Below are 22883 nucleotides of genomic sequence, written 5' to 3'. Positions count from 1 at the left end.
AAAAAAAAAAAAAATTCTGATGGACGCCGGTGTCCTCCGAACTTCCCTTCACCGTCTTGCTCGATGTATGGATTTCTCCGTCAAAGTGTGCCGAGGTTAGCAAGTGGAGGAGTTACACAGGCAGCGCACCGCCACGAGTCGTCTGGTCAGCAAGGCGTTTTAGTTCCGTTGGTTGGTTCACTAGTTATCGATAAGACACTGTGGCACACGCGTGAGGCGCAGCACTTCTCAAGGCGAACTCGCACCTCGACGTGGACGAGGGCAGTGGTGGCAGCTTTTCTTTCATCCTCGACCGCAGAGCAGCCCTCGCTTTCCATCGGAAATTTTGATGACGTCTATATCTTGACTCCTTCAGCTGTCCCTTTCCCTGCCTCCAGACCGCCTATGGTGAATTTTCCTCAGTCCCGTATGAGATTGGTCCTGTCTCAAAAGTCGCATGATGCTTGCCATTAGTTCATTGTTATTCTCCGGGCCGCTCCTCTGGGCAAATGTCGCTGTGTCCCGCGTCACAGCTGGGAATTCGGCGACAAGCGAGAGTCACAAGCACCTCTACGCCGCAACACAGTAGCACTGGACGTAGAAGAGCCGCCCATCACCTGACTGCAGCAGATCTTGGCAGCTGAGAGATATGCAGCCTCTCGAAAATCCAGTCCATACAGAAAATGCTTTGGCGAGATGCAAACAAAGATTGACAGACCGATCGCAGTTTAATGCTTCGGTCTTTCCGCCTGCAAATTGATGCGAAGCCCTTCAGATTCGCTGTTATGATTGATTTCTCCAGATGTTCACACCACCCTTTGTCCCTCGTGGTGGGCCTTTCGCATTGTATGCGCTCCCCTTTCCAGAAAGTCTGATCATAACTTCGCCACCTCCAATCAGCATGCAGAACAGGGATTTCTTGGAGTCATCGATTTTAGTCCGATAATGGTCGGCGAATCCGATGCCCAAAGTGGCCCAAGACCGCTACCCTCCATCAGCTGCGCCTTTGTGGAAGGGCAAAGTTCCTGTGAAAGGTCTTCCCACCCAGGCCCAGACTGAGCATCGATATGCCGCTTTCTGCGGCTGCTTATACATTCCAGACTCCGTATTACGAAGTATGTTTCGAAACCTGGAACCCACTTGGCCATTCAGAACTGCTTGGTACAGACGCTCCGTCGACTGTTGAAGCAAGGTCGTTACAGATCTATCCATCGACGCAGCAACATTCGGTTTTCCCGACTCGGGGAGAAAGATGATGGGATCGTCCAGCCTGGCGGGTGGTGAGCCGGGTTCCTTTGTCTCCATCCGGAGAATACCTGACCGAGACACAGCACAGCGTATACATCGCGACAGTGTACCCCCAGAGGGGTAGCGCCGTTGGAGACTAGGGAAAAAAAAATTTTTTTACTTTCACGGACTCCTGCCGATTTCCACAACCTTTTTGGCTTCATTATTTTGTGATTCCCTTTTCTCTTCGTGTTCACATCAGGTCTCTGATCATACACAGGTAGCTTGCCCGGGCACTCAATTTCCAGGATCCGCCCTGCTGGGATGTGGGTTGCACCGAATGCCCTGTGTGGTATCTGATCACCCGTAACAAAATTTCCCCTCGACCAGGAGATGCTGTCGAACACGATTTTCGCCTCTGGAGTCGGAGTTGACCTTCACTTGCCGTGTTCGTAATGGTCGGTAAATCCAATTAACGTAATTCTGCGTAACCGTGACGGCATGCTCGGCGCCGTCGAAAACGCGCGAAATGACAGGTAATTTACCCGTTAAGTGACTGTATATTACAACTATGACGCAGGCACCGTCCTGTCAATTCTCGAACAAAGTCCATGCGGCCTTCTGCGGCCGGGTGCAGGCATGGTCAGAGTCGCCAGGAAGAGTTTGCGATGGGGAACATGCAGTTTGCCCAGTTCGAATCAGCAACACGGGAGGCGAAGACCGCGCACCCCTAGGGCCACCAGCTGTGAAAATCTCAACCAGGAGAAGTGCATGCATTGTACGGAGTGCTCTGTGCTCCGTATGCATGTTCTAAAGAGCACAGTCCAGAAAATGGCTGCTCAAGGGATCAGCTTGACCCATGCCGTTGTTTCTACGGAGAAACGGGTTTTCGTTTAGTGAATATCCTTTTTTTATTTTGTACTTTTTTTTTTTTTTCTCCAATGACTTTTTGGCATGCAGAAAGGTTATTCTTATACAGTCACATCCCCACCCTTTTCCCCTCCGCCGACCTCTTCTTGTTCTATATAATGGTCGCTGAGAATTGAAAAGGGCGGCACTTCCCTTTCGGGCTCCTCGTCGCCACTCCCACCACCACCTCCTCCGCCTCCTACTCTTCTTCCTCTTCCTCTTCTCCATCCACCTCTTAATCTACTTAATTCTTTGATCTCTCTAATTTATTTTCTCTTTTATTTTTCCCTTGCTCTTCTCCTCGTCTTCTCTCTGGAATCGCACCCCGAACTGTCTTTTACAGCCGCCGTCGTTCTGCCTGTGCTTCTACTATACTTGGAAGTTTCGCAAACGCGCACGGCTAAACGAGTGTGCTGAGCTACGTTCGTGCCATACCTTACCAATTTCGATTATATATATTTTATTCTCTTGTTGAAGACACATCTTATCATAATGGTGACAAGTCTATTACCGGCCTCCGCCGCTGCCTTTGCGCCAAGATCCTCGCCAAACGTTGTCCTACATTCGAGGGTAGAACCCTGGCTAACGATGACACTCAAGAGGGTTAACCGGGTCAAACGCCCTTTAAATAATGTCGGCCAGCATACCAGATGTTTGACGGAGACGCTCTCATCGACAAATGCCATCTGGACTCTCTGCTCTATCATGCTACCCAAGGCGCCGGAATCTGATCTACCCAAGGATGACAACCCTCTCGTGGAGGCGCTTTTCAACTACCAGCTTCTCCACATAGAAGCATACGTGGTCCATGTCGACATGGTCTCTCAGAGTGAGGTTGCGTTCAAGTTGACCCCAGAGACCATCGAGTCTTTGGTTGAATACCATAAGGAGGTGTTTTCCGTGGACACTGCTGCCAGCACCTGGAACTGGGCCGAGAAAGAGATCCAATTGAAGAAGCTGCAGGAAGAGTTCGTCCAGGCTGCCAACCGGTTCGTCTTCCGCACGGGCGTTCGTGTGCTTGAAGGAATGGAGGAAGAGGGAGCTGGTGAGCTCCTTGGCGGTCGGAGTGACGATGCAAAGGCGGCGGTGATGGGATTGTTTGTTCCGCTGCTTCCACCACCACCACGAGTCGTCGATGTGGTGCAACCAACTCCGCTTCTCCCAAGCTCAACCGGTCCTCAAGATTGGTGGAACAGCCCGATCCCACAAAACCCACCCGTGCCCGTTGAATCGTGGCAGGTAGTTCCTTCGAGCCCCAGCGCGGCATCTTCATGTGACTCACATCAAAACCTATGGGCTAGCATTACGATGAGTGAGATGCACTTGCCATCACCTGCTCCCTCGCAAAGTCCGCCGTTGTCTACTGCTTCGTACACTGCTGCCGAATTCTACGACCCTTCGGCCACAACTGCAGCAATGGCTCCTTTGCTCTTACCGAGTATGATTGCACAGCAGCAATGCAGCGCTTCAGCTGGAATGGGTGGCTTCGGGTGGAATGATCGCATCGTGGATTTCGCATTGCCATATGGCACCACCATGTAACTACACTTGGAGGCATGGCAACCTCAACCGTTCACACCGCAGAATGGGGTGGCCGTTCATCATATCTACGACCCAGATCACCACCCTGACACTCCTTTGACCTGCATTTACTACACGGCATGGCTTTCCATCTGGGCGAACGACCGGGTCCTCGGGGACAATGATCTTGGTTTTGAAGGCATATACCTATTTGCATGGCTTTCTTTAACATCCCTCTATTGGTGCATTTTTAGCAAGCGTTGAACTCCCTTTTTTTTTCTTTTTTTTTTTTTTTTTTCCTTATTCTTTATTTTTGATTTTGCATGAAGAACCGGCGGGTCGGCTGTTTGCCCTTTTCTTTTTTTTTTGCATGATATACACTCCCAAGTGGATGATTCCTTTCGCTTTTGTCTTACATCCGGCATTTGATGTAATCAAGACCTTGATGTGCCTCGCGGCTTGAAACGTTTTCCTTTTTTTTATGCCTTCCATTTCTTGCGCATTATAGACTGGGCTACGTATGGATGGGCATCGTGGCGGTGGTTTGGCTGGTCCTATCATCAAGCGATGACTACTCCCTGATTGCCCTTCTATTGTCTAAACACTTACATTCGGTACAGGCTGCCGAGCTGGCGATCCATAATATGGATTGGGTAAGAGTTGGATCTGCGACAATGCGGCTCTGCATACATCTGGTATGGTATTGTATTCCGCAATTTGAGTTCACTCTGGTGCGCAAAGGGGCAAACCGTCATGGCCGAGGAAGGGAGAGGTGTGTCACGCCCGCTTTCTAATGTCCATCCGTGATGGCGTCTGGAATGGTGGGAGTCAGCGCTTCACAGGATCTGGGATCCCTAGTTGCTTGTCTTTCACGGGGCAGAGGCCGCCATTCTTTCCCGCCCCTGACTGTTTACCTGAAGCTATCCAAGGCCAGGCTCACCCTTGTTAGGATCATCCTCCTTATCTCCGGGCTGGTTTTGTTTTTGTTCATCGTTTTGATTGATCTTTTTCCTGGAGAAGCCCAGCTCTTGTTTTTCCTCTCCCACTGGATGGGGATGGATTCGGCAAAGCTGGGAATCAGATGCTGGTTTTCCTTGTGCTCGTTTCGAAGCTGTGCTTCTGATCTCTCTTTGTCAAATCATCTATGCATGTTAAGCTAGTTTGTATAGTTCGAAATATATAATTCATTACATTCTAACTTGACCGTGCAGCCATCGCATTCACGCCATATCATGCCAAAAGGAGAGTTTCGAGCTGCTAAAAAGTGCCTGTGGTGCGGGCGATGGGCCGCCGGGTGTGTTCCTCTCCGGGCAGAATGACGTCACTATTTAATCCCCGAACCTCTCCTCGACAGCAGCAGCAACATTTAGCGGGCTCTTGGAACCCGTGCTCAAATCGACCATGGGCGTACCCTTTGGTTAGTCTAGCAGGGTCTGGAGCAAACAAATAACGCGCACGAAATTTGCAAAAAGGAAGCCAACTGCCAGTTTGATCCCACAAAGGTGTCCGCCCACCTGAGCACTGTTTCTCTACAGGGCAGTGGAGAAAGACTGCTCTCTGCCAAAACGCTGGCACTCAATGCTAATTTAACCGAAACAAAAATAAAACTATTGATAGACCTTCATCGAGAGGAAAGGAATCAAGAGAAAGAAAGAGGGAAAAAGATGGCGGCGTTACATGCAGCGCTTCAGTCGCTACAACCAGTTTCGATTGAAGAGATCCCTACGAGTAACGAAGGACTATGCACGTATATACGGGACCTTCTCATTCAAGCTCGGCTGATCGTTGAATCAGTACCTGAGCCCCCTTCTCCTCCAACCACTTCCAATCTTCCTGCAGGCTCCAAAAGCCCAACGAATGCTGAAGATAGCTCGGAAACCCTCCTTGCCTCGACGACATTACCGGCTCTCATAAAATCTTCATCCACACCTGCATTAGGACCTGTGGATATACTCTCATTACGGAGTGAGTGGGGTCAACCCATCAACAGGATCGATAATGCGAAGGAAAACCCGTTGCGTATCCCCGTATACAAGCTTAGGAGCATAGATGGGAAAGGTGCCTGGTTCGCTCGGCGGAGTGTTCATGCCGGATCTCTTCCGTATAGCAGATTCGAAAAGAAGCTTCAAAGTGAGCTAGCAGAGACTATGAAACTCCGGGAAAAAATAGGTAAGGAAGTGAGTATCAGGGGGGTTGGGAGCGAGGGGTGTCTAGAGAACCTGACTGTCCCGCTGCACTCTGCTCAAATGGATACAACTAGCGGCAACAGGGACCTCCTGGGGAATATTGAGGTGCATCACCTATCGGCTCATTTTCCCGGGCCTTCAGCTTCGAGGGACTTTGTTACGTTGTTGGTCACCTCTAAAAAGGCGTTAGAGGTCTCTTGTCAAAGACGCGACGAAGGCGAAAACGAAAACTCCCCTCCTCCCAGAAATTTCATTGTTATATCAAAGCCGTGTGCTCACCCCGACGTACCTATACGCAAAGGTTTTGTCCGCGGCCAGTATGAGTCTGTCGAGATGATTAGGGAGTTACCAGCCCCGATAGAGGGAGATTCATCTGGAGCTTCGGAAAACAAAGGAGATGCAAACCCTGTGGAATGGATTATGATCACGAGAAGTGACCCAGGAGGAAGCATACCGAGATGGATGGTGGAGAAGGGCACAGTTCCAAGCATCGTTTCAGACGCGAAAAAATTCATAGATTGGGCGTCTCAGGACCAACCAAAGAGTGAGAGCACAGACGAGGATTTCTCGACTTCCCAGCCTTCGCATGATTCTGGAAAATATGAAGAGAAGCAACAGCAGTTAAAGACAGGACCCGGTGAGCGAGTATCAAAACAATGCACCCCCGGGAGACAGGCACCAGCAAAGGAGAGAAGGAGCTCGGAAGTGAAAAGCAGCCATGGCGAGGTGGATTCAATGCCATCGCACGAAGTAGGCTTCGCAGCAGGTATAGTTCAAGGAGTCTCCTTAACCCTAAAATCGACCGCACCTAAAGGGCTCTTCGACTATATCGACCTGCCCACAACCTCTAAGCACCCGGGAGATGAAACTGACGAAAGTCAAGTCAACGATGGAATAAGGGATGGTGGAGGCAATGTTACCAGAACAAGCACAGCTTCGCGAAATATGAATAATGCCTCGCCATCTTCATCTACCGCTTCCTTTGTGAGTGCTGATTCGCAACTAGGAGATATGCAAGGGAACAAGGAAGATAGCATCCCTAACTCGCCCGGGATCGGGAATAATAACAGTCCCGTCATGTTCAACCCGAGGGTAACCAGTAGCACCAGTAACAGCATTTTCTCGCTCAAGCAGGAGTTTACGCCGCCAAATGCCTATGACAAGGAACTCGCCAGAATTTTCGACCGCAAAAATAAGGTCCTTAGAGATCTTGAGCTGAACCACTCGCAGCGCAATGAACTAGTGAGCCAGGTCTCACAACCACACGCCCCCGACGTCAACGCGAGCGATGAAATCCAAGAACGCATCGCATCCCCCAGTAAAAGGGGGAAGGATGCAACCTCGAATAAAAGAAGCCTAGCAACACTAGAACGGAAGGAAGTGAAATTAAACTCTCAGCTGAATAAAATTGAAGCGCAGCAGCAAAAGATTGCAGCAAAGATAGAGTTAAAACGTCGCAAAGAGTTAGAAAAGGATGAGAGAATTAGGCTGAAAGTGGAAGTTGAAACACTAAAGAAAGAAATGGATCGAATGAAGGTAGAAATTAGCAGGTTGAGACAGGAGCGAGGACAATGGGTTAGTATAGTTGGAAAGTTGCAGCAAGAGAATACCGAGCTTGCTGCTCAGCTTCCGAAGAGAGGGGGAATATAGCGGACAACAATGTAAGTGATGTATGAGTGAATTGAATATGTATACTCTGTAGACTGGATAGGTATTTGATTCGATGTCTACATACATAACAGCACAGCTATGTGTATTGTCGCTGCAGATGGATTTGGATAAAGATAGCATACAAGGTGACGCCTTAGTGCAAGGCTGTCTCTCGTCGTAAATGCTAGGTGTTTGTTTCTTCACACCTTCTTGTTCTTTGATGGACGTGCGTATTTTCTGTCTGAGATTCTGCCGGTCATTTTCGAGCTAATCTCCATCCCGAGGCTAGACCAAGGGTAGTAGGAATGCTGTTTTAAGCAAGTTTGGGTCGTCCCTTTGCTTGCACCAGCGTTCGACCTTTTATCGGTTTACTTTCCGGCTGCAGGGGTATCGGTATGCCAACGGGGAGCAATGATTTCGCAAATGTACAAATTTTCGTTTGCCTCGTAGGAGGCACGCATCATTATTCTTGTACCTATCAACGCGCATTAGCGACCAACCGTGGCAAATACAAGGGCATATCAATCCATTTGAAAAAAATATATGTGGCCTAATAAGAGTCTTTGGGGCTCACCTCCGGCGGATTCCCTGCTCCTCTAACCATCTTCTCCAACATCATAGCTCTAACTTTCTCTTTGGGCTCGCCCATTCCGATTGCCATGTACTGCAAGAGTGGTGGGTGGCCAACGTACGACGCATAGCTATCGCGAATGATATTCGAGGTCCATTCATATTTTGTGGTATCCGCGTGGCCGGTACCGACGTAGCGAGCTTGTAAAGCCTCAAGATTTTGGAGAGTACGAAGTTTATCGGCCATGTTTATAGGTTAATGAAATCAGAGGTTGAGGGCGAGCGACAAAAGGCGACGAGAGAGGTCTGTAAACCGGTCAAATATGTCTTTAGGGCTCTCAAGGGCTTCGGGGTTGATCACGTGACTGCTGATCATGTGCGCGGGCCGATCGGCAGAAAAGAGGAGCTGAAACATCTGGACAACGGTGGTTATTGAACCAAAGCTCCTCTCCAGCGGTTACAGGGTTTCAAGGTGGGAGCCGGGTTTCTCATGGGCTCTAATGACTCCCGCATAGAGTATCGCATTGCGTCCCTCGTTCACTCGCACTTCAATGCTCTTCCTCAACGGTGTAAGCCAACCATCCGCCCAAATGGAACACCGGAATGGATCACTTTGAGTGGAATTGTGCTCGTGACGAGTAAGTAAGCCGCTGTAGCAGACTTTGAATGTACCTAGTTCTGTATGAACGTATCCCGAACTTTTACTGTGATGCTGTAGACGGTCAGTCTTTAAAATGGCGATAGAACACCTGCTAATATATTCAAAGGGGAGGATACCGCTGAGGAATCTCTGACCTGTGTTGCTCTTGCGTAAGGAGATACGGCCTGATTGATAAGCTGATATCACTGAAGCTAAATATTTGCGGTAGAACGGGCGCGAAATGCCTTTCGTCGTCTCAAATTCACCTTTGCCAGGGACTTGTGCTTCATGACAGTCATGCTGAGATCCTTGCGCTCCGTGCTTTCAACCGATGGCTCCTTGAGGAGTGTAAGTCGATGTTGACGCACGGTCAGGAGCTTAGATCTCGCGATAGAGAAGGAATCGGCTGTCAGCTTCGGAATGATGGCAACGGCCAGATCTCCCCGTTTCTGGAGTGCAGGGTTTCCAGGCTCGAGTCTACGAGTGCCATTCCTGGCAACCATGCAAAGGAACTTCTATGGCCGCCTTTCAAATTGAAAGAAAATGTCAGAATATGGATGTATTGTACTTGCGCCCCTTGCGGAGATGCCAGTATGGAATTATGCATGGCAGCCCAAGATGATCCCACTCCGTGGGACGTTCCCGCCCTTGACGACGCAGCCACTGAAATTGAATCCGACCTTACGAAAGGGCTCCTAGACGGCCGTGCGCACTTCTCGGTGCTAGGCGCCGTTCGCCGTAAACCATCTCGTGCTGATGCAGAGCCGACGCTAAGCAAATCTTGTTCAGACAAACTTGCCGCGAAGCAAATCACATCATTGCTCTCTTTTCCAGCGAGTCTACTTATCGCACCATCTCCTAATGCATATCTGGCCAACCTCATTCTTCCGGAGGATGAAATCAGCCAGATTGCCTGTGAGCGATCATTCGGGAATGGGCAAACCGGCCGTCTTCGAGAGCTTAATGGCCGAAAATGGCAGGATTTTGGAGCGTCTGCTCGTTTGGACAGTTATTATGCCTTCTTTCCGTTCACTGTTCGGTCATTACCAATGGAACAGCTGAGTGCCCTCTGGCATTTTTCAAAATCAAAAGACGCCGGTTTGCCAGCTAGTAAATCATCCAACAAGTCTGCAGTCTGGACAGCAGCTTCGTCTTTTGGCGCCAAGCCGGCTTATACCTCGTTTCGCCAGAGGCAGTCGACAGGTCGGGCTTCCAAGTCGATTCCGAAAACGTTTCCTACCAATATTATTGAGACCATTTTAAATGGTGTAAAGCAAGGATATCGGATCACCTCTCCAGATGCGCGCAAGGCCAGTGCTTTATCACGAGCTAAGATGTGTGAATTGCTTTGTGATATTGTTAAACTTCTGCCAGAAGTGAGCGTCGGCTATTACCAAAGTAAGGACGGATGTCCCGTTAACGAGAATGAAGCCAGCCGTAAAAGGTTGGATGATAGGTCTGAGATGGGGGAGCGGTTTGCACACCTGAAAGAATGCGTCGTCTCGTCACCCACGTACTTCTTAATGAAGCGCAATGCCGAAGGAGCAAGGCTATTGCATTTGCGAAAGCAAGCTCTGGAAGATGTCCGACAAACCCTAGGCAATTGGATTGAAAATAGAGGTGATGAACAGTGGACATTGGGGCCAGCCAAAGATAAAAATGTGTGAGCAACTGAAAAACGGCCAAAGTAACCACTAGATCAGTTTTCAACTCTAGTGTTAATTGTCATAGATTATTATTATTATCTAAAAGCATTATAAGTATATAATTTGAAGCATTAATACATTTATGAAGTTAGAAAGCGATATCAAGGGTCGCTTTGATCCATCCACTATAAATTCACCCTGCTAACAGAGTAACATGCGCCCCTGGTCACCACACAGCCTTTTTAAACATGTAAGAGCTCCAAACAACCCTAATAGATACCTGGAATGATCCTGCTCTTCACTTTCAAGGTATACTTCGCCCAGTCTGCACCATATTTGTTTCTGCACTTCTCCTCGTCTCGTCTTTCGCGATGGACAAGCAGGATTCCAAAGTACACAATGTAGAAATAAGTAAACACCATCCCCCAACCGCGAGACTCTTCTGTTTGCACCGCACGTACCTCACTGGTTCCCGTCAGAGGATTGAGTCTCTCAACCATGGCGTAACCTGCGATACCAGTCGGTAGGCACGTTGTCCATGACATGATCCAGTCGCCCAAATAGTTTATGTGACGAGCGGCACCCCACCATCCGGACGTAATCAGCTTCGAGCCCCGAGAAGTCTGGATATATTGAAGATGCTTCACTCTCGGGTCGTTTGGATTCTTGCGGAAACGGTCCTTTTGGTTATTGGTGCTACGGAAGATATAGTACCCAAGAGACTGAACCCCAATCACAAGAGCAGCCCCATAGATACCCAGCTCGAAGGGGTATATGGCCAGGTATCTGGTGTGAATTGAGTATGTGAACGGGACCCACACAAGGTCACCGAAAGACAGCATAAAACCAAATCCGTCCATGATAATGTCCATAGTGGTGCAGATCGCCGGTTCCATGTATAGGCCATCGAGGACGTAGAAGCCCTGAAACGCGGTCACCAAGAGGATTGATGACGTGAGGCTTCCGTTAACTTTATACTGGTGTGCCACATTCGACAGGTTCAGAAGCCCCCAGCCCAACAATCCCGGTCGCAATTCGCAAAAAACCTTGATATCGATTGTTCTAGAGGTGTCCTTCACGAAGGGAATAGGGAGTTTGACTCTGGGGTTCAGTTCGCGTCCAATGAAGAAGTTATACAAGGCACTGCGCGTTTGCCCGCCAGGAGCTAACTCTCGAAGCATAGGATTTGGTGTACCTGGTGCTGGGACAGTGAAACTATAGAGGTAAACAAAAATAGCAAGGATAGAAGAGATCAAGAGGCTTGCAGTCAGAACCTGGATATAGTTCTCCCAGAGAAATGTCCATAAGGGGAAGTCGACCCCATAAATATACGTCCCGGCACCGCACCCAAGAAGGATCAAAACAGCGGAGTTAAATGCTAAAGCGGAGTGTGAGTTCGAGGAGTAATACATGTACTTGGCGGTGAATAGGACAGTCATACCATTGAATTTATATTTCAGTCGACCTCCACAGGCCAAAACTTCTCCCTGGGTCTCAGTGCCGGGAAGAAATATCTGCAAGAAAAGACTGAGAAGATAATAACCCAGCACATAAAGGGTGACATGGCCATCGTATAAGCCCTTGATTCCACTCTCCGGCCAACCAATTTCCGTCTTCAACTTGTCAAGGGACAAGGTGGAGGGATGGAGGAGTGACGGTGCAGGACATCCCGAGATATCATTGCAAAAGAACGCAAAACTGTAAACCAGCACCGGCAAGCCGAATGTCAAAACAAATGATCCGATTCTGCGTTATCTCATTAGCTCCGTTTCGCCCAATTGGACCTGGGAAGCAAGCTTACGGCCCCCCGAATTCGTATCCTCGATGATGTTGAGCCTGGGAAACGAACTTTCCGCCCTTTGAAGCCATTTTTTCTAATAACTATCGGTCGCAAGAATATTCGAAGATGAGGGCAAAATGACCGTTCAATTGAATTCCAGAGCAAAAGGGACAAAATCCCTTTTTGGTCACCATTCGCATAGCTAATCTTGGAAGCTCCTATCGCTCACATGACAACCGGTGGCTCGGAGCCAGGACACAGATAACTAGTTAGCCGAGTTGCTGACTAATTGCTCATGTATGTATCTCAATCCGGTGCTCCGTACGGAGTACTCCGTAGTTGATACTGAGATTATCGAGGTTGAACTCTATAATCCAACAACTGGCTCGATGAACAATGGCCAAAAGACCCGCAGACTTTTCTATGGGGAGATCATATACTCCTTCGCCAAAGATGAGGAGGTCAACATTCTCCATTGCCTAGGATATGTCAAGCAATGTGCAAAGTTCTTTGATGTCTTGCACCACAAGCGCGCCTGGATGAGATTGATTGTTGCCCACCATCTTGGTGCATCTCCTAATGCTTGCTATGTGGCTGGCCCTGAGGACTGGATCTATGGCAGCTTCAATGTCTGTATTCCAGTCACTGTCTCCTCAAGCTGGAGGAGGAAAAGGCAAAGACTGATGCTCTGGTTTCCACTTCCATATTGTGTCAGTGACCACTTTTGCCCGGGAAATAGCAATGAGAAGCTTTGATGTGAAGCTGGGACCTATGTGTGGCTTCAGCAGAATGCCACAGATATGGTCGTTCAGCTGACACAATACTCCACAAGTAGACGTCAGCTTCAGTCTTGAAGAAATCACCAAAACACGGAAGCCTAAAACACCATGGAGACGAACAACCAAAACCTCATGTGCTCTTATCTAGCTACTGACTCATGAAGACAAAAGAAAACCCTGCAAACCTGCCCGCCCAGAGGAGCTGAGGGCCTAACCGAATGAGGACAAGGCAAGCATTCGCAAACAAACCCGGGGATTTAGGTATATGGTGTAAATTCGCTTTGGAGAGCGGCCTTTTCAGTGGCTTGAAAGAACCTAGCAACTGAGTATCACACACACCCATAGAGCAGTAGATGTAGTAAACCATCATGTTAGCCTGCTAATAAATAAAGCCTACCCAGTGCTCATGTTAGGCAAACAACTTTCTACAGAAACTTCATGGAACGGACACTTGACTGGACCACATCTTTTTATTAATCCTCTTCGACAAGATGGGCCAGAAACTCCAATGCAACTAATTACGCATGGCAACCGCTGTGCTTTCACTTAAACGCCGAGCTTCCACACCTTCATTGTCTCCTGAGACACTTCCAAATATTTCAGTAACAGCCAAAGAACACATCGGAACTGTTGAATGCTTGGAGAGGATGTACAATCACAATGTCAAAATCCTTACAGACAGAATCACAAACTATCCAGTGACATTCAATTGGCAACAGAGGACAACAAACAGCCTTTTGAAAAAAAACTTTGACTGAAATAAAAGGCTCCCTAGACAATATGCGCCAGAATCTTTTGGAAGTAAAAGAGGAAATGCAAAACGCACACAAGATGAACTGTGATTTGCACCAAGCACTCATTGATTCCAACACGCAACAAAAGCAGGTCAGGAAGTGAATAAAGCGATTTTACGCCGGGTGCAGGATTATAAAGGAAGACTAGCTCGTCTATGCCAGAAAAACGGACTCGACATCAATGAGATAATCAGATCCAGGAACAGACCTCAGTGAAGCAATCAGATTTCTTGGGTTTCAGGCTTTTCAATGCACTTTGCTGTGTTATTCCCAGGATTGTAAACAAAAGGGGCGCTGGCTTGGGACACCCCTCAAAATTTGTTTTCAACCCCTTCTCGAGCGGCGTACTTACAAGTGCAGAATGGGCAGGCGATACTGGCTCCGCGGTGGGTTCTGGAGTTAAGATGCTATGATGCTTGTGAGTTAACTGGTATATGAATAGTTGTATTGATATTGGTACCTTACCATTTGCAAATTATTCTTATTCTGAAATGGTAGACGATGGTCCTTGCAATAATACTTGTAGTTCATAGGCTCAAGGACGTAGGCATATCTCACACTCGAAATCTGGCGTCCAGTGATTTGTGTCGTTCATATGCTGTTGCAGGCATGACAGGTTCAGGTCTCACACTCATGAGTAGACACTGTTATCTCCTGATCGGAAATATTTCATCCTCATTATATAACATTTGCTCCCAGCCATGCAATGTACCACAGGAGAGTAAGGATATATCTTATTGGCTTCTGGTTTTCAAGACAAAAGTCTTGGCGTTGTCACGAGACTCGTGAGGGGTTTAATCCATTTTTGCTGATGGGTTCATTGTTTGTTGCTTGTTGACCGGAATATAGTTATTCCGTTCTCTTTTAGGCTTAGCTTCAGCTTGCCCACACTCTTTTGGCATTGTTATCTTTGAAGCCTGTATACTCCGTATAGAGGCTTCAGTTAGATTAGAGACGACTACGTCTAGATAGAAATCAACTACGAGTTTATTTCTCCGATTCTTCCTGGAACGGATAGTTCCAACATTGCTACAAGGAGGAAGGTTAGGCTGGGAATCCAAATGGCTCAAGAATCTGACAAGTATCGACTCCTTTTTGAGGAACAAAAAAAGCTCCGAGAGGAAACTGAACAACGCCTGCGTGCTACACAACAAGACCTACACACTGCGCAACAAAGTCTCCACGACGAAAGAGAGCAGATACGACCGACCACCATCTTTGAGTTCCTTGATGGCTGCCACACCCATTTGTTCCGCGGACTTACCGTTCGTAATCCCAAGGACTCGACAAAGGGTGACTTATCGAATCCGGATGGCAAACTTCGCCCTGAGAGAATTCGACAGTGGCCTGACTTTGCTGCAGAACAAGGGCGCATTTGGAAAGATCTCATTGGGATGGATTTTGTCCTAGAGCGCCACTTCAAATCACTACATGGGCTGGCGGAATCTGGAGCAGAATTACGGACCGAGAAGACAGGGTCTGAATTGGACCTTCGACAGTTTCAGCATGAGACTCTCACTCGCCCGGTTCGTTCGGTGGTCACGAAACTGCACTCAAACATACAAATACGCCAGCACTTCCGCCTCTTGGGCAGCATCACCTTTGAGAATCACGGAAACACACTGAGTGAAGAATCTACTGAAACCAGGTCACTCGAGGGACCACCACGTCCCACAAAGCTTCGAAAAACTGGTCGAGCTGATGCCACGCCCGTTACAACACCGCGCTCTTCCCGCCCCCTGGCGGATGAGTTCTGCATATATAACAAGGGTGACGGCGAAAATGTGCCCGCATATATTGTGGAGCTTAAAGCACCGCATAAGCTACCACTGTCGACAATCAACTCCATGCTGCATGACATGGACCTTGAAGATGTGCTCCTGCATACACCCGACGAGCCTGAAGAGATTGCATGTCGTCGTGAGATGGCCGCTGTGATCACCCAGGCATTCTCCTACATGATCAAGTCCGGAGTGGGGTATGGGTATGTGTGCACAGGAGAGGCTTTCATCTTTCTTCACGTTGGCAAGGACCCAACAACTGTATTTTACTACCTCTCCACCCCGGGCAAGGATGTGGGGGAAACCACTGGGTATACCGGCCGAACGGATTCTCCCAACAAGCTGCATTTGACGGCTGTTGGCCAGGTGCTTGCCTTCACCCTCAAGGCGATGCAGGTAGAGCCCTATTGCCAATCTTGGCGAACAGAGGCGGAAGCCCAGCTGAAGCCGTGGAGGCTCATATACCAGGATGATGCCATTGTTTCTTCGCCACGGACGGTGACGACGCAGGAATACACACCAGAACATCAAAACCGAGTGGACTATGCCAGAAGCTCACCCATTGTGACAAGGTCTAAAAAACCTCTACTTCTGCGATCGTCGCCGTGCAATCCATCGCAGGCGTCGTCGCGAAGTCCGGTGGATAGCAGCGATGAAGACCCCACGGACGTGATGGACTCCCCGAGCAAAGCACCGCGTAGCTCGGCAAATGTTATGGTTGTGATCCCATCTCGCTCCAGCGACCGGTCGTCGTTCCAGAGGTACTCCGAAAACCAGGGTAGGTCGCGGCCGTACTGTACCCACAAGTGTCTTCTCGGATTATCCAAAGAAGGGCCATTGGACGAGGCATGCCCCAACATCGCTGACCATGGAACCGGCCAGCATCAGATCAACCTGTCTAAGTTTTCAGTTCTCCTACACGAACAGCTGCTGAACAAGGCCAAGCGCATCTCTGATCCTTACGAGTCCGATGGGTGCGAGTCGCTTCACATCCATGGCTCTCGCGGGGCGCTGTTTGAAGTTGTGCTCATGCCGTATGGATATAAACTGGTGGGTAAGGGGTTCCCGCCCGGATTGTCGAGTTATTTACTGCATGAGAATGCTGTCTATGGGCGTCTTCGCCCCATCCAGGGTCGTCACATCCCTGTGTGTCTCGGGATCCTGGATCTCTCCAAGCGACCTCTCTTCTATGATGGAATTGCTAGGATTCCTCGCCTTTTACTTCTCAGCCATGCTGGAATTCCTCTTCCGTGCTCTGATGTTGGCAGCAAAATTATCCATAATACGGCGACATCGTCACTTCAGGCGATTCACCAGCTTGGGGTGTACCATGGCGATGCCTTTGTCCATAACATGTTCTGGAGTATAGAGAACCAGAGCGTGATGTTTATTGACTTTGAGCGAGCTCAGATCTGGAATTCTAGGCCCAGTCTACAGGTCACGTCGCTGAACGGAAAGCGCAAGAAGCTGAATGCAAAGCAGGTCACCAAGATGCAGTTAAAGTCCGAAATGCTAAGAATGCAAATCAACCTCGATGGCTAGGGATGAGGTTTCTAAACCTATATTTGCAAATAATCGCATATGAATGCAAAGTGATTTCGCTGCAGGGGAATAATTGTTTGGATTCGCTAAGCTACCTAAAGGGGGATTTCGCCTAATCTATGTGGGTCATGTGAGTGAGGTGCTAGTTGGATTACCTAACACCCCCAATGCAATGAGCTCCAGCAGCAAGTGAGCCACAATAGATCCAAAGCTTCCAAATTGTCATGGGCCAAGCTGAAGTTACTAGCTAAAGGCTCTATATACATGAATGTATTGCTTGAGAAAGAAGAGAGGAGAGAATAGGCAAGCATGTGTATAATATATACACAATGTTCATGTGTGGCACTAGGCCAAAAGAGGAAGTAGATGCTAGGCCAGAAGAGAAATAGTGTGGAGATCTCTCATACAGCATAGCATCAGAGAGCTCAGCTCAAGATTCTTAGCACAGTATGACATTGAGAGCTCAGCTCAAGAGAAATAGAGGTTCAACCCACTACATAGAGAATCATAATAGATACTAGATTAAAAGAGAGTGAATAGTGGAAGTTTGAACAGAACTTTATATGAATTATATAGAATTAATCTTGTCGCCGGGTCCCAGAGCCGGCTCCGTTTACAAGAAACAGCCGAGTTATTTGCATCCTAACATACGCAACAGAACTGTGTATATTTCGTTGGCCTTAGTGTAGTATGACTTAGGCGTTCTAAGAGTCCTTCACATCCGTTGAAAACGCATCACTAAGAGACAACCTGACCGACAGCCGATGGCCACTGTTGAATCTGCTACCGTAAAAGTTTCCGGACGATACTGTGGAGGTAGCCAAAGCACATTCTGTCCGTTATTCACAATCCATATGCCATTGGTACTTATGTCATAACCGGAGCGGATAGAATCGTAGGGTGCAGCCTTCTCGCTATCTGACTTAGCCGTGGCAGAAATCTCTCGAAGGACCTGCTTGATCGACCGAAAATCGCTGCTGACATCGGTCCTTGGTTAGACGAGCTGGTCGATCACTACCATCACGCCTCCGTATCCCGAGTTGAGAAACTACCCGAATTTGGATGAAAAGGCCAAGGAGTATTGGAAAGATTGTCTTTCCTCCCAATCATACCATTTCCTTGATACAATAGAGAATCAGTCAAATGGCCAACAGCGCTCGTACTCAGCCTTTTCCTCGTCAGTTTCAGCCAATTGCTCCAATATCAGGCCTTTGACTTTGTGGAGGGCAGCTTTGCACTCATCGTATCGCTCCTGCTCGATGAAGCCTTTGTCCGGCCACAAATCGCCCATTCTCTCCTTGACCTCCGCAACAAGTTCGGTTCCTGCCACTGCACCATCGCTATCCAGTTTAATACGCTCGAAATCTGCTTCTGAAAAGTCAAACGGGAATGGGGTGTCGCTGGTAATGGCAGGTAAATCCGTCCACGTGTCTTTCAGGTCAACCAGAAGCGATTGGAAGTGCGCCTCGCCGTATTCGAACATTCGGTGGGCAAGAAATATCAGCCCGTAAGCTGCCGTCCTTCGGAATTCGACTACTTTGTATAGGTCTGGGTTTTTGGCATGCATGAGTTTCCGCCATCCAATGAACACGTTTTGGATGGTATACTCATGTACAGCCGCGGACTGTTCTTCAGGCGAAAGCCCGGAGAGATTCGGCCGTGGTGCCAGATCAAGCGTCTCAGGCTCAAGGCCATCCCAATCAAGGAAGGCTGGATCGGGGGTTGTGGTTAAAGAGGGGCGAGATGTGACAAGACTGCCAGTCAATAATGCCCGTGATCTTTTCGGGATTATGCGGGTCTACGAAGACGTTGTCATCATGCAAATCATTATGCCAGAGGCAGGGTCTGGTAATGGCTGTATCCTTTGGGATAAGGGCATCAATGACTTGTCGGTACCATGCTAAAGCAGTAAGTTTCTTTTCCGTGTCTGGTCGGTAAAGCTTTGGGCCACAGAACAAGGCGGTCGATTTCGGAGGTTCTAGAGACTGGATTGCCTTCACCTCTCGCGTCCCGACTGCTTGCAGATACTGCGTTAGAGAAGCCCCTGTAAACTTATTAGCAACTGTACAAGAATGACACGAACCACAACGTACATGGCCCTTTCTCAATGTCCAAATTTGATCGGCCTGCGTCACACCAATCCCGGCCTGTAGCCGGGCCAATGGCAAACTCCGAATCTCTCACAGCCTTGCCATTCTTGACAAAGTGGTTACCTCCTAGTGGCTGCACGTCTTCCGTGTAATACAAGCTGCCGTAATGCGAGAATGAAACGCTCAGCCATTGTTTCTGGAGGCGTGTCATAGCAAGAAGCACTTAGAGCTTTTGCGGTAGTTTCATTGTGCTCCAAACTTGGGACAGAGGAACACCTTCAGTTTTATCCATGATAATAAATTCAGCCCCAACAGGGTGCGATTTGGCCTGCGAGTTCCATGTGTATACACGAGGCGCTGGTGTGTTAAGAATTTTCCTCGCCTCCTAAATCAGACGTGTTAGCAAAACTCGATGTTGATGGTGTTCAGGATAAACTTACGAAGTCCATCGTGGCGACCTCACTGGCAGTAGTAAAGTGTGGAACGCCAGCATTCGGGTTGGGAACCTTGGCTATAACTTCTCGGCCATCGTCCATAGACATGAGGAACGCTTTGTTGAACATGCCGTCAGGGTACTTCTCGATAGCAATGCATCGAGCAGCTCCGACCGAGTCTGCTGCGACTCTTGCGAGGCTATTCATGTCAAATCTAATCTCTCGCTTCCGAAGGTTCTCTACCTCATCGACAATAAAGCGGCCACGCGTGAATTTAAAGAATTCATCGTTAGAGTTCCAGTCTGACACGAATGAGTAATATGCTGAATCGCGCTCCTATGGGTGTGCATACCTGTCCGAGAAGAGCCCATGTCCATGCTCTCGGGACGGTGATGGTAGGATAAAGGTGAAGCTTTAGAGATTGAGCGGCAGTGTTGTTTCGGGCTTGGTAGTATACTCTGAATGTAACACCAAGGACGCGCGGATGGGGATCGGCGCATTTTTCACGAAATGCTTTTTGCTGCGCAAACCGAGAGATGATAATGCTGGTGTTGTGGAGATATTTCCAACACTCCGATGTTCGCGTGATCAAGTGCTACCTGATCTTCCAGGGACTTACTGTTCTTTTCTAGTATGTTCAATCAGAATTTCTTGATAGCTTTGATATCAGCTTATATTTGAGTTGCATAATTGCAAATACTTTAGGACTGAAGACCCATCTGAGGGGCAGTTTGGCTGCTTGCCATACTTTCTTGGTATTGGGTGATATCTAGAGCTCTGGCAAGCAGATTGAGCCACTGTGTGAGCTGAATAGAAAGGTGGTTGTGGAGATATTTCAAAAGTTAAGTCCTGATGGCTCGAGGTTGTTTTCGGAGCAGCGGCGCCCCGAGATCCAGATAAGATAACTAGATCCCACGTGACACTGCTATATCTCACCAAGGCCAATAGATTATGTAATAAAGGTACGCGACTGATTGGCCAAGTTGCATCATCGTCGAACGGCGCCAGTGCTATGTCGAGACGGATTTACCAGCAGCAGGCACTGTTGATTCATATATTACAGCTTGAGTTCGTCTTTTGATTTGATAGAACGGGCTTGCTGTCGATTTTCCAATGCGCCTTTCTTGAACTAGCCACATAACTACCGCTTTCGACGATTACCGGTGAAGCCGCTCCTCCAAAACCCCATACTTCCTCCGGACATTGAAAACGGAATTTCACTCCCTCTCGAGGTGTGCGCTGCTTAGCGCTACATAGGTTTCCTTTTCGCTAACTCCCTATCATGCATATGAACAAAGTTGGAACATTAGCCTCTCTTCTTCAGTTCGCGTTCCAATATCCATCGTTATCCCTCGCAACGGACGACACGCCGGAAGCGAAGCTAAAACCATGTACCATTTATTCGCCCAACACGGGCGCCTACTTTGATCTGAAGACCATATCGCTGTTGCCACCAGAAATGAAAGATGGCAAAAAGATTCGACCTGATGACAGGGAAACCAGCTGGCACTCAAGGGGTTACGATTACGGAGCCAATTTTACAATTAACATTTGCGGACCGGTAATCGAGAACCTGGAGGATGTGGTTGGGGTAGACAAAGAGAGGTGGCAGAATGTGAGCGCATTTTACAATATGGACGGGAAAACGTATTCAATTGGGTACGAACATTCATCCTAATTCTCGCGCAAACGATTTATGTGTTAGAGACTCGCATTTGACATTTGATATACAGGCAGCAATCGTCCGACTTAGTTTTCCGCGGCCGCAAACTCGTTCTCAACTACACCGATGGTTCCCCATGCCCAACATCAGGTGAAACCCGTCGAAAACGGGATCTCGTACCTCGAGATGATCGGGATCATGACCAAGACGATGGCAAGAATGATAATAAAGGCGGCGATAAAGACGAAGATCGAGATTCTGATACAAAATATCGCAGAAGAAAATCTACTTTAATGTCGTTCCTTTGCGATCGTGACCTCGTAACTCCAGCAGCAACTGTATCGTATGTTGGCACGCTCGACTCATGCTCCTATTACTTCGAGGTGAGAACCGCTGCGGCTTGTGGTGGGGTGGCTGCAAGTACAGATGGCGGGCTGAGTCCTGCAGGTGTGTTTGGTGTCATGTAAGTTGAAGATCACAGTGACAGCGGAGTAGATACTGATAACATTATAAAGAGTCGGCATCGCCGTGGCAGTGTATCTCATCGGTGGTTGTGCATATCAGCGAACGGTCATGCATCAAAGGGGTTGGAGACAATGCCCCAATTATGCCATGTGGAGTGGGATGGTTGACTTTCTAAAAGTAAGTGTACTTACTTTATGCTCGTTTTGCTCGTTCTCCTGGATGCGTCGTCGGGGAGGTATGTCGACTTATGAGTCCGTCGGCAACCGGTCACTTCTCCCCGCCTCGCGACTTGATTAACGCAGTGGGTTGCATGCCGCCCTTTACCATCATGCCCAACATTTTCCACAGTAGATATCCTTTAGAATCCCTCACCTTCGAGATATCACTGTTGGCCCGCCCCTTTTTTTTTTGTTTTGGTTTTATTTTTTTGGGGCGACTCGACTACTCCAGCTTTTCCCTTCTCTCGCGCTATCCATCCAGAGCCCTTCCGGTCTTCTCATGGCGCTTTCTCATTTACTACACGTTCTGAATCCTAGATTTAATCCCTTTTAATGAAGATGCCGTTTGAGTCTAATGTCGTTCCTCATCCGTCGTTCTGCTGATATCTCGCGTTCCCTTGCCCCTGCCCCTGCCCCTGCCAAGATCCCTGGTTCCGCTCAGCCGAACTTTAACTAATCCACTCACTCCACTCGCTCTATCATTCCCTGAACCCTGCTAACCCGGGCGATATATGCATATAGGACATGGTGATTATCGGATTTTCTTCCGTTCTAAACTGTTTCAAGTCCCGAGGAGGATATGCACGATTATCTCTAGGACAAAGCAACGGGGATTCCCCACGCCGTGGACTTGTCGGTGCCATCGGTGGGAGGGGGCCCAGGAATTGGAACGTCGGCCGCGGGGGTAGGCCTAATGTTGATGAGGAGAATAGGCTTATCGATCAATTAGATGAAGAGTGGGACGATTGATTTCTTTCTTGCTTTGTATAACCCATATCACCATCCTCTTTTTCAGCCTTAGGAGTTTAGGCTTCTATGAGATGAAACTTTTGCCGTATTTATATACGTATGTAACGACATAGATATGATCGAACTGACCGGTGAACGATAAACTTTTACTTTCCTGAGTCCGAGGGGATTACGGAGAACGGAGTACGTCAATAATGGGACCTCTCTACGGAGTTAGCAGGCTTCGGTGGACCTCCATCACCGGTGGGTCTGATGGGCG

The 22883-nt window shown here is 48.4% G+C and overlaps 10 protein-coding genes across 10 annotated transcripts; 6 read left to right on the top strand and 4 right to left on the bottom strand.

Moving 5' to 3' along the window:
* Nucleotides 1-762: 762 nt before the first annotated feature.
* CIMG_03899 (uncharacterized protein) lies at nucleotides 763-1284 on the bottom strand (the record flags this gene model as incomplete). The annotated part of the gene is made up of 2 exons (XM_001244457.2): nucleotides 763-963; nucleotides 1024-1284. The coding sequence occupies 2 exons, from the start codon at nucleotides 1282-1284 to the stop codon at nucleotides 763-765; spliced, it is 462 nt and encodes a 153-aa protein (XP_001244458.2).
* Nucleotides 1285-2233: 949 nt separating this feature from the next.
* Nucleotides 2234-3887, top strand: CIMG_03898 (uncharacterized protein). Its single transcript, XM_001244456.2, has one exon. It carries the CDS (start codon nucleotides 2608-2610, stop codon nucleotides 3655-3657), a length of 1050 nt encoding a protein of 349 aa, XP_001244457.1. The 5' UTR covers nucleotides 2234-2607; the 3' UTR covers nucleotides 3658-3887.
* A 1064-nt stretch (nucleotides 3888-4951) lies between these two features.
* On the top strand, nucleotides 4952-7472 carry CIMG_03897 (uncharacterized protein; the record flags this gene model as incomplete). Its single annotated transcript, XM_001244455.2, has 2 exons — nucleotides 4952-5053; nucleotides 5109-7472. The coding sequence occupies 2 exons, from the start codon at nucleotides 4952-4954 to the stop codon at nucleotides 7470-7472; spliced, it is 2466 nt and encodes an 821-aa protein (XP_001244456.2).
* A 12-nt stretch (nucleotides 7473-7484) lies between these two features.
* On the bottom strand, nucleotides 7485-8297 carry CIMG_03896 (splicing factor 3B subunit 10 SF3b10). Its single transcript, XM_001244454.2, has 2 exons — nucleotides 8047-8297; nucleotides 7485-7947 (listed from the first exon to the last, which is right to left on the bottom strand). The coding sequence occupies exons 1-2, from the start codon at nucleotides 8287-8289 to the stop codon at nucleotides 7936-7938; spliced, it is 255 nt and encodes an 84-aa protein (XP_001244455.1). The 5' UTR covers nucleotides 8290-8297; the 3' UTR covers nucleotides 7485-7935.
* A 225-nt stretch (nucleotides 8298-8522) lies between these two features.
* On the top strand, nucleotides 8523-11696 carry CIMG_03895 (tRNA-specific adenosine deaminase). The gene is made up of 3 exons (XM_001244453.2): nucleotides 8523-8680; nucleotides 8810-8852; nucleotides 8912-11696. The coding sequence occupies exons 1-3, from the start codon at nucleotides 8533-8535 to the stop codon at nucleotides 10347-10349; spliced, it is 1629 nt and encodes a 542-aa protein (XP_001244454.2). The 5' UTR covers nucleotides 8523-8532; the 3' UTR covers nucleotides 10350-11696.
* On the bottom strand, nucleotides 9191-12325 carry CIMG_03894 (c-14 sterol reductase). The gene is made up of 3 exons (XM_001244452.2): nucleotides 12130-12325; nucleotides 11770-12074; nucleotides 9191-11706 (listed from the first exon to the last, which is right to left on the bottom strand). The coding sequence occupies exons 1-3, from the start codon at nucleotides 12195-12197 to the stop codon at nucleotides 10598-10600; spliced, it is 1482 nt and encodes a 493-aa protein (XP_001244453.2). The 5' UTR covers nucleotides 12198-12325; the 3' UTR covers nucleotides 9191-10597.
* Nucleotides 12326-12497: 172 nt separating this feature from the next.
* CIMG_13750 (uncharacterized protein) lies at nucleotides 12498-12863 on the top strand (the record flags this gene model as incomplete). The annotated part of the gene is made up of 1 exon (XM_001244451.1): nucleotides 12498-12863. One exon carries the CDS (start codon nucleotides 12498-12500, stop codon nucleotides 12861-12863), a length of 366 nt encoding a protein of 121 aa, XP_001244452.1.
* Nucleotides 12864-14742: 1879 nt separating this feature from the next.
* On the top strand, nucleotides 14743-17294 carry CIMG_03892 (uncharacterized protein; the record flags this gene model as incomplete). Its single annotated transcript, XM_001244450.2, has 1 exon — nucleotides 14743-17294. The coding sequence occupies one exon, from the start codon at nucleotides 14743-14745 to the stop codon at nucleotides 17002-17004; it is 2262 nt and encodes a 753-aa protein (XP_001244451.1). The 3' UTR covers nucleotides 17005-17294.
* A 250-nt stretch (nucleotides 17295-17544) lies between these two features.
* CIMG_03891 (phosphotransferase enzyme family protein) lies at nucleotides 17545-20041 on the bottom strand. Its single transcript, XM_001244449.2, has 4 exons — nucleotides 19535-20041; nucleotides 19098-19476; nucleotides 18755-19048; nucleotides 17545-18714 (listed from the first exon to the last, which is right to left on the bottom strand). The coding sequence occupies exons 2-4, from the start codon at nucleotides 19303-19305 to the stop codon at nucleotides 18140-18142; spliced, it is 1077 nt and encodes a 358-aa protein (XP_001244450.2). The 5' UTR covers nucleotides 19306-19476; nucleotides 19535-20041; the 3' UTR covers nucleotides 17545-18139.
* Nucleotides 20042-20810: 769 nt separating this feature from the next.
* Nucleotides 20811-22711, top strand: CIMG_03890 (vacuolar sorting receptor; the record flags this gene model as incomplete). The annotated part of the gene is made up of 4 exons (XM_001244448.2): nucleotides 20811-21187; nucleotides 21262-21654; nucleotides 21707-21833; nucleotides 22397-22711. 4 exons carry the CDS (start codon nucleotides 20811-20813, stop codon nucleotides 22622-22624), a joined length of 1125 nt encoding a protein of 374 aa, XP_001244449.2. The 3' UTR covers nucleotides 22625-22711.
* Nucleotides 22712-22883: the final 172 nt, after the last annotated feature.

The sequence above is a fragment of the Coccidioides immitis genome (assembly GCF_000149335.2).
Source record: "Coccidioides immitis RS genomic scaffold supercont3.6, whole genome shotgun sequence".
In the NCBI taxonomy this organism is placed as follows: Eukaryota; Fungi; Ascomycota; class Eurotiomycetes; order Onygenales; family Onygenaceae; genus Coccidioides; species Coccidioides immitis.
This window is presented reverse-complemented; position numbering and strand designations above follow the sequence as displayed.

Coding starts and splice junctions, on each gene's coding strand:
- CIMG_03898 (XM_001244456.2), top strand. CDS start 2,608: ATGGTGACAAGTCTATTACCGGCCTCCGCCGCTGCCTTTGCGCCAAGA.
- CIMG_03896 (XM_001244454.2), bottom strand. CDS start 8,289: ATGGCCGATAAACTTCGTACTCTCCAAAATCTTGAGGCTTTACAAGCT.
- CIMG_03895 (XM_001244453.2), top strand. CDS start 8,533: ATGGGCTCTAATGACTCCCGCATAGAGTATCGCATTGCGTCCCTCGTT. Junction 8,681..8,809: donor TGGAATTGTGCTCGTGACGA/GTAAGTAAGCCG, acceptor ATATATTCAAAG/GGGAGGATACCGCTGAGGAA. Junction 8,853..8,911: donor CTGACCTGTGTTGCTCTTGC/GTAAGGAGATAC, acceptor TATTTGCGGTAG/AACGGGCGCGAAATGCCTTT.
- CIMG_03894 (XM_001244452.2), bottom strand. CDS start 12,197: ATGGCTTCAAAGGGCGGAAAGTTCGTTTCCCAGGCTCAACATCATCGA. Junction 12,075..12,129: donor GGATACGAATTCGGGGGGCC/GTAAGCTTGCTT, acceptor GAGATAACGCAG/AATCGGATCATTTGTTTTGA. Junction 11,707..11,769: donor ACTGAAATATAAATTCAATG/GTATGACTGTCC, acceptor ACTCCGCTTTAG/CATTTAACTCCGCTGTTTTG.
- CIMG_03891 (XM_001244449.2), bottom strand. CDS start 19,305: ATGACACGCCTCCAGAAACAATGGCTGAGCGTTTCATTCTCGCATTAC. Junction 19,049..19,097: donor GGACATTGAGAAAGGGCCAT/GTACGTTGTGGT, acceptor ATAAGTTTACAG/GGGCTTCTCTAACGCAGTAT. Junction 18,715..18,754: donor CATTATTGACTGGCAGTCTT/GTCACATCTCGC, acceptor CCCCCGATCCAG/CCTTCCTTGATTGGGATGGC.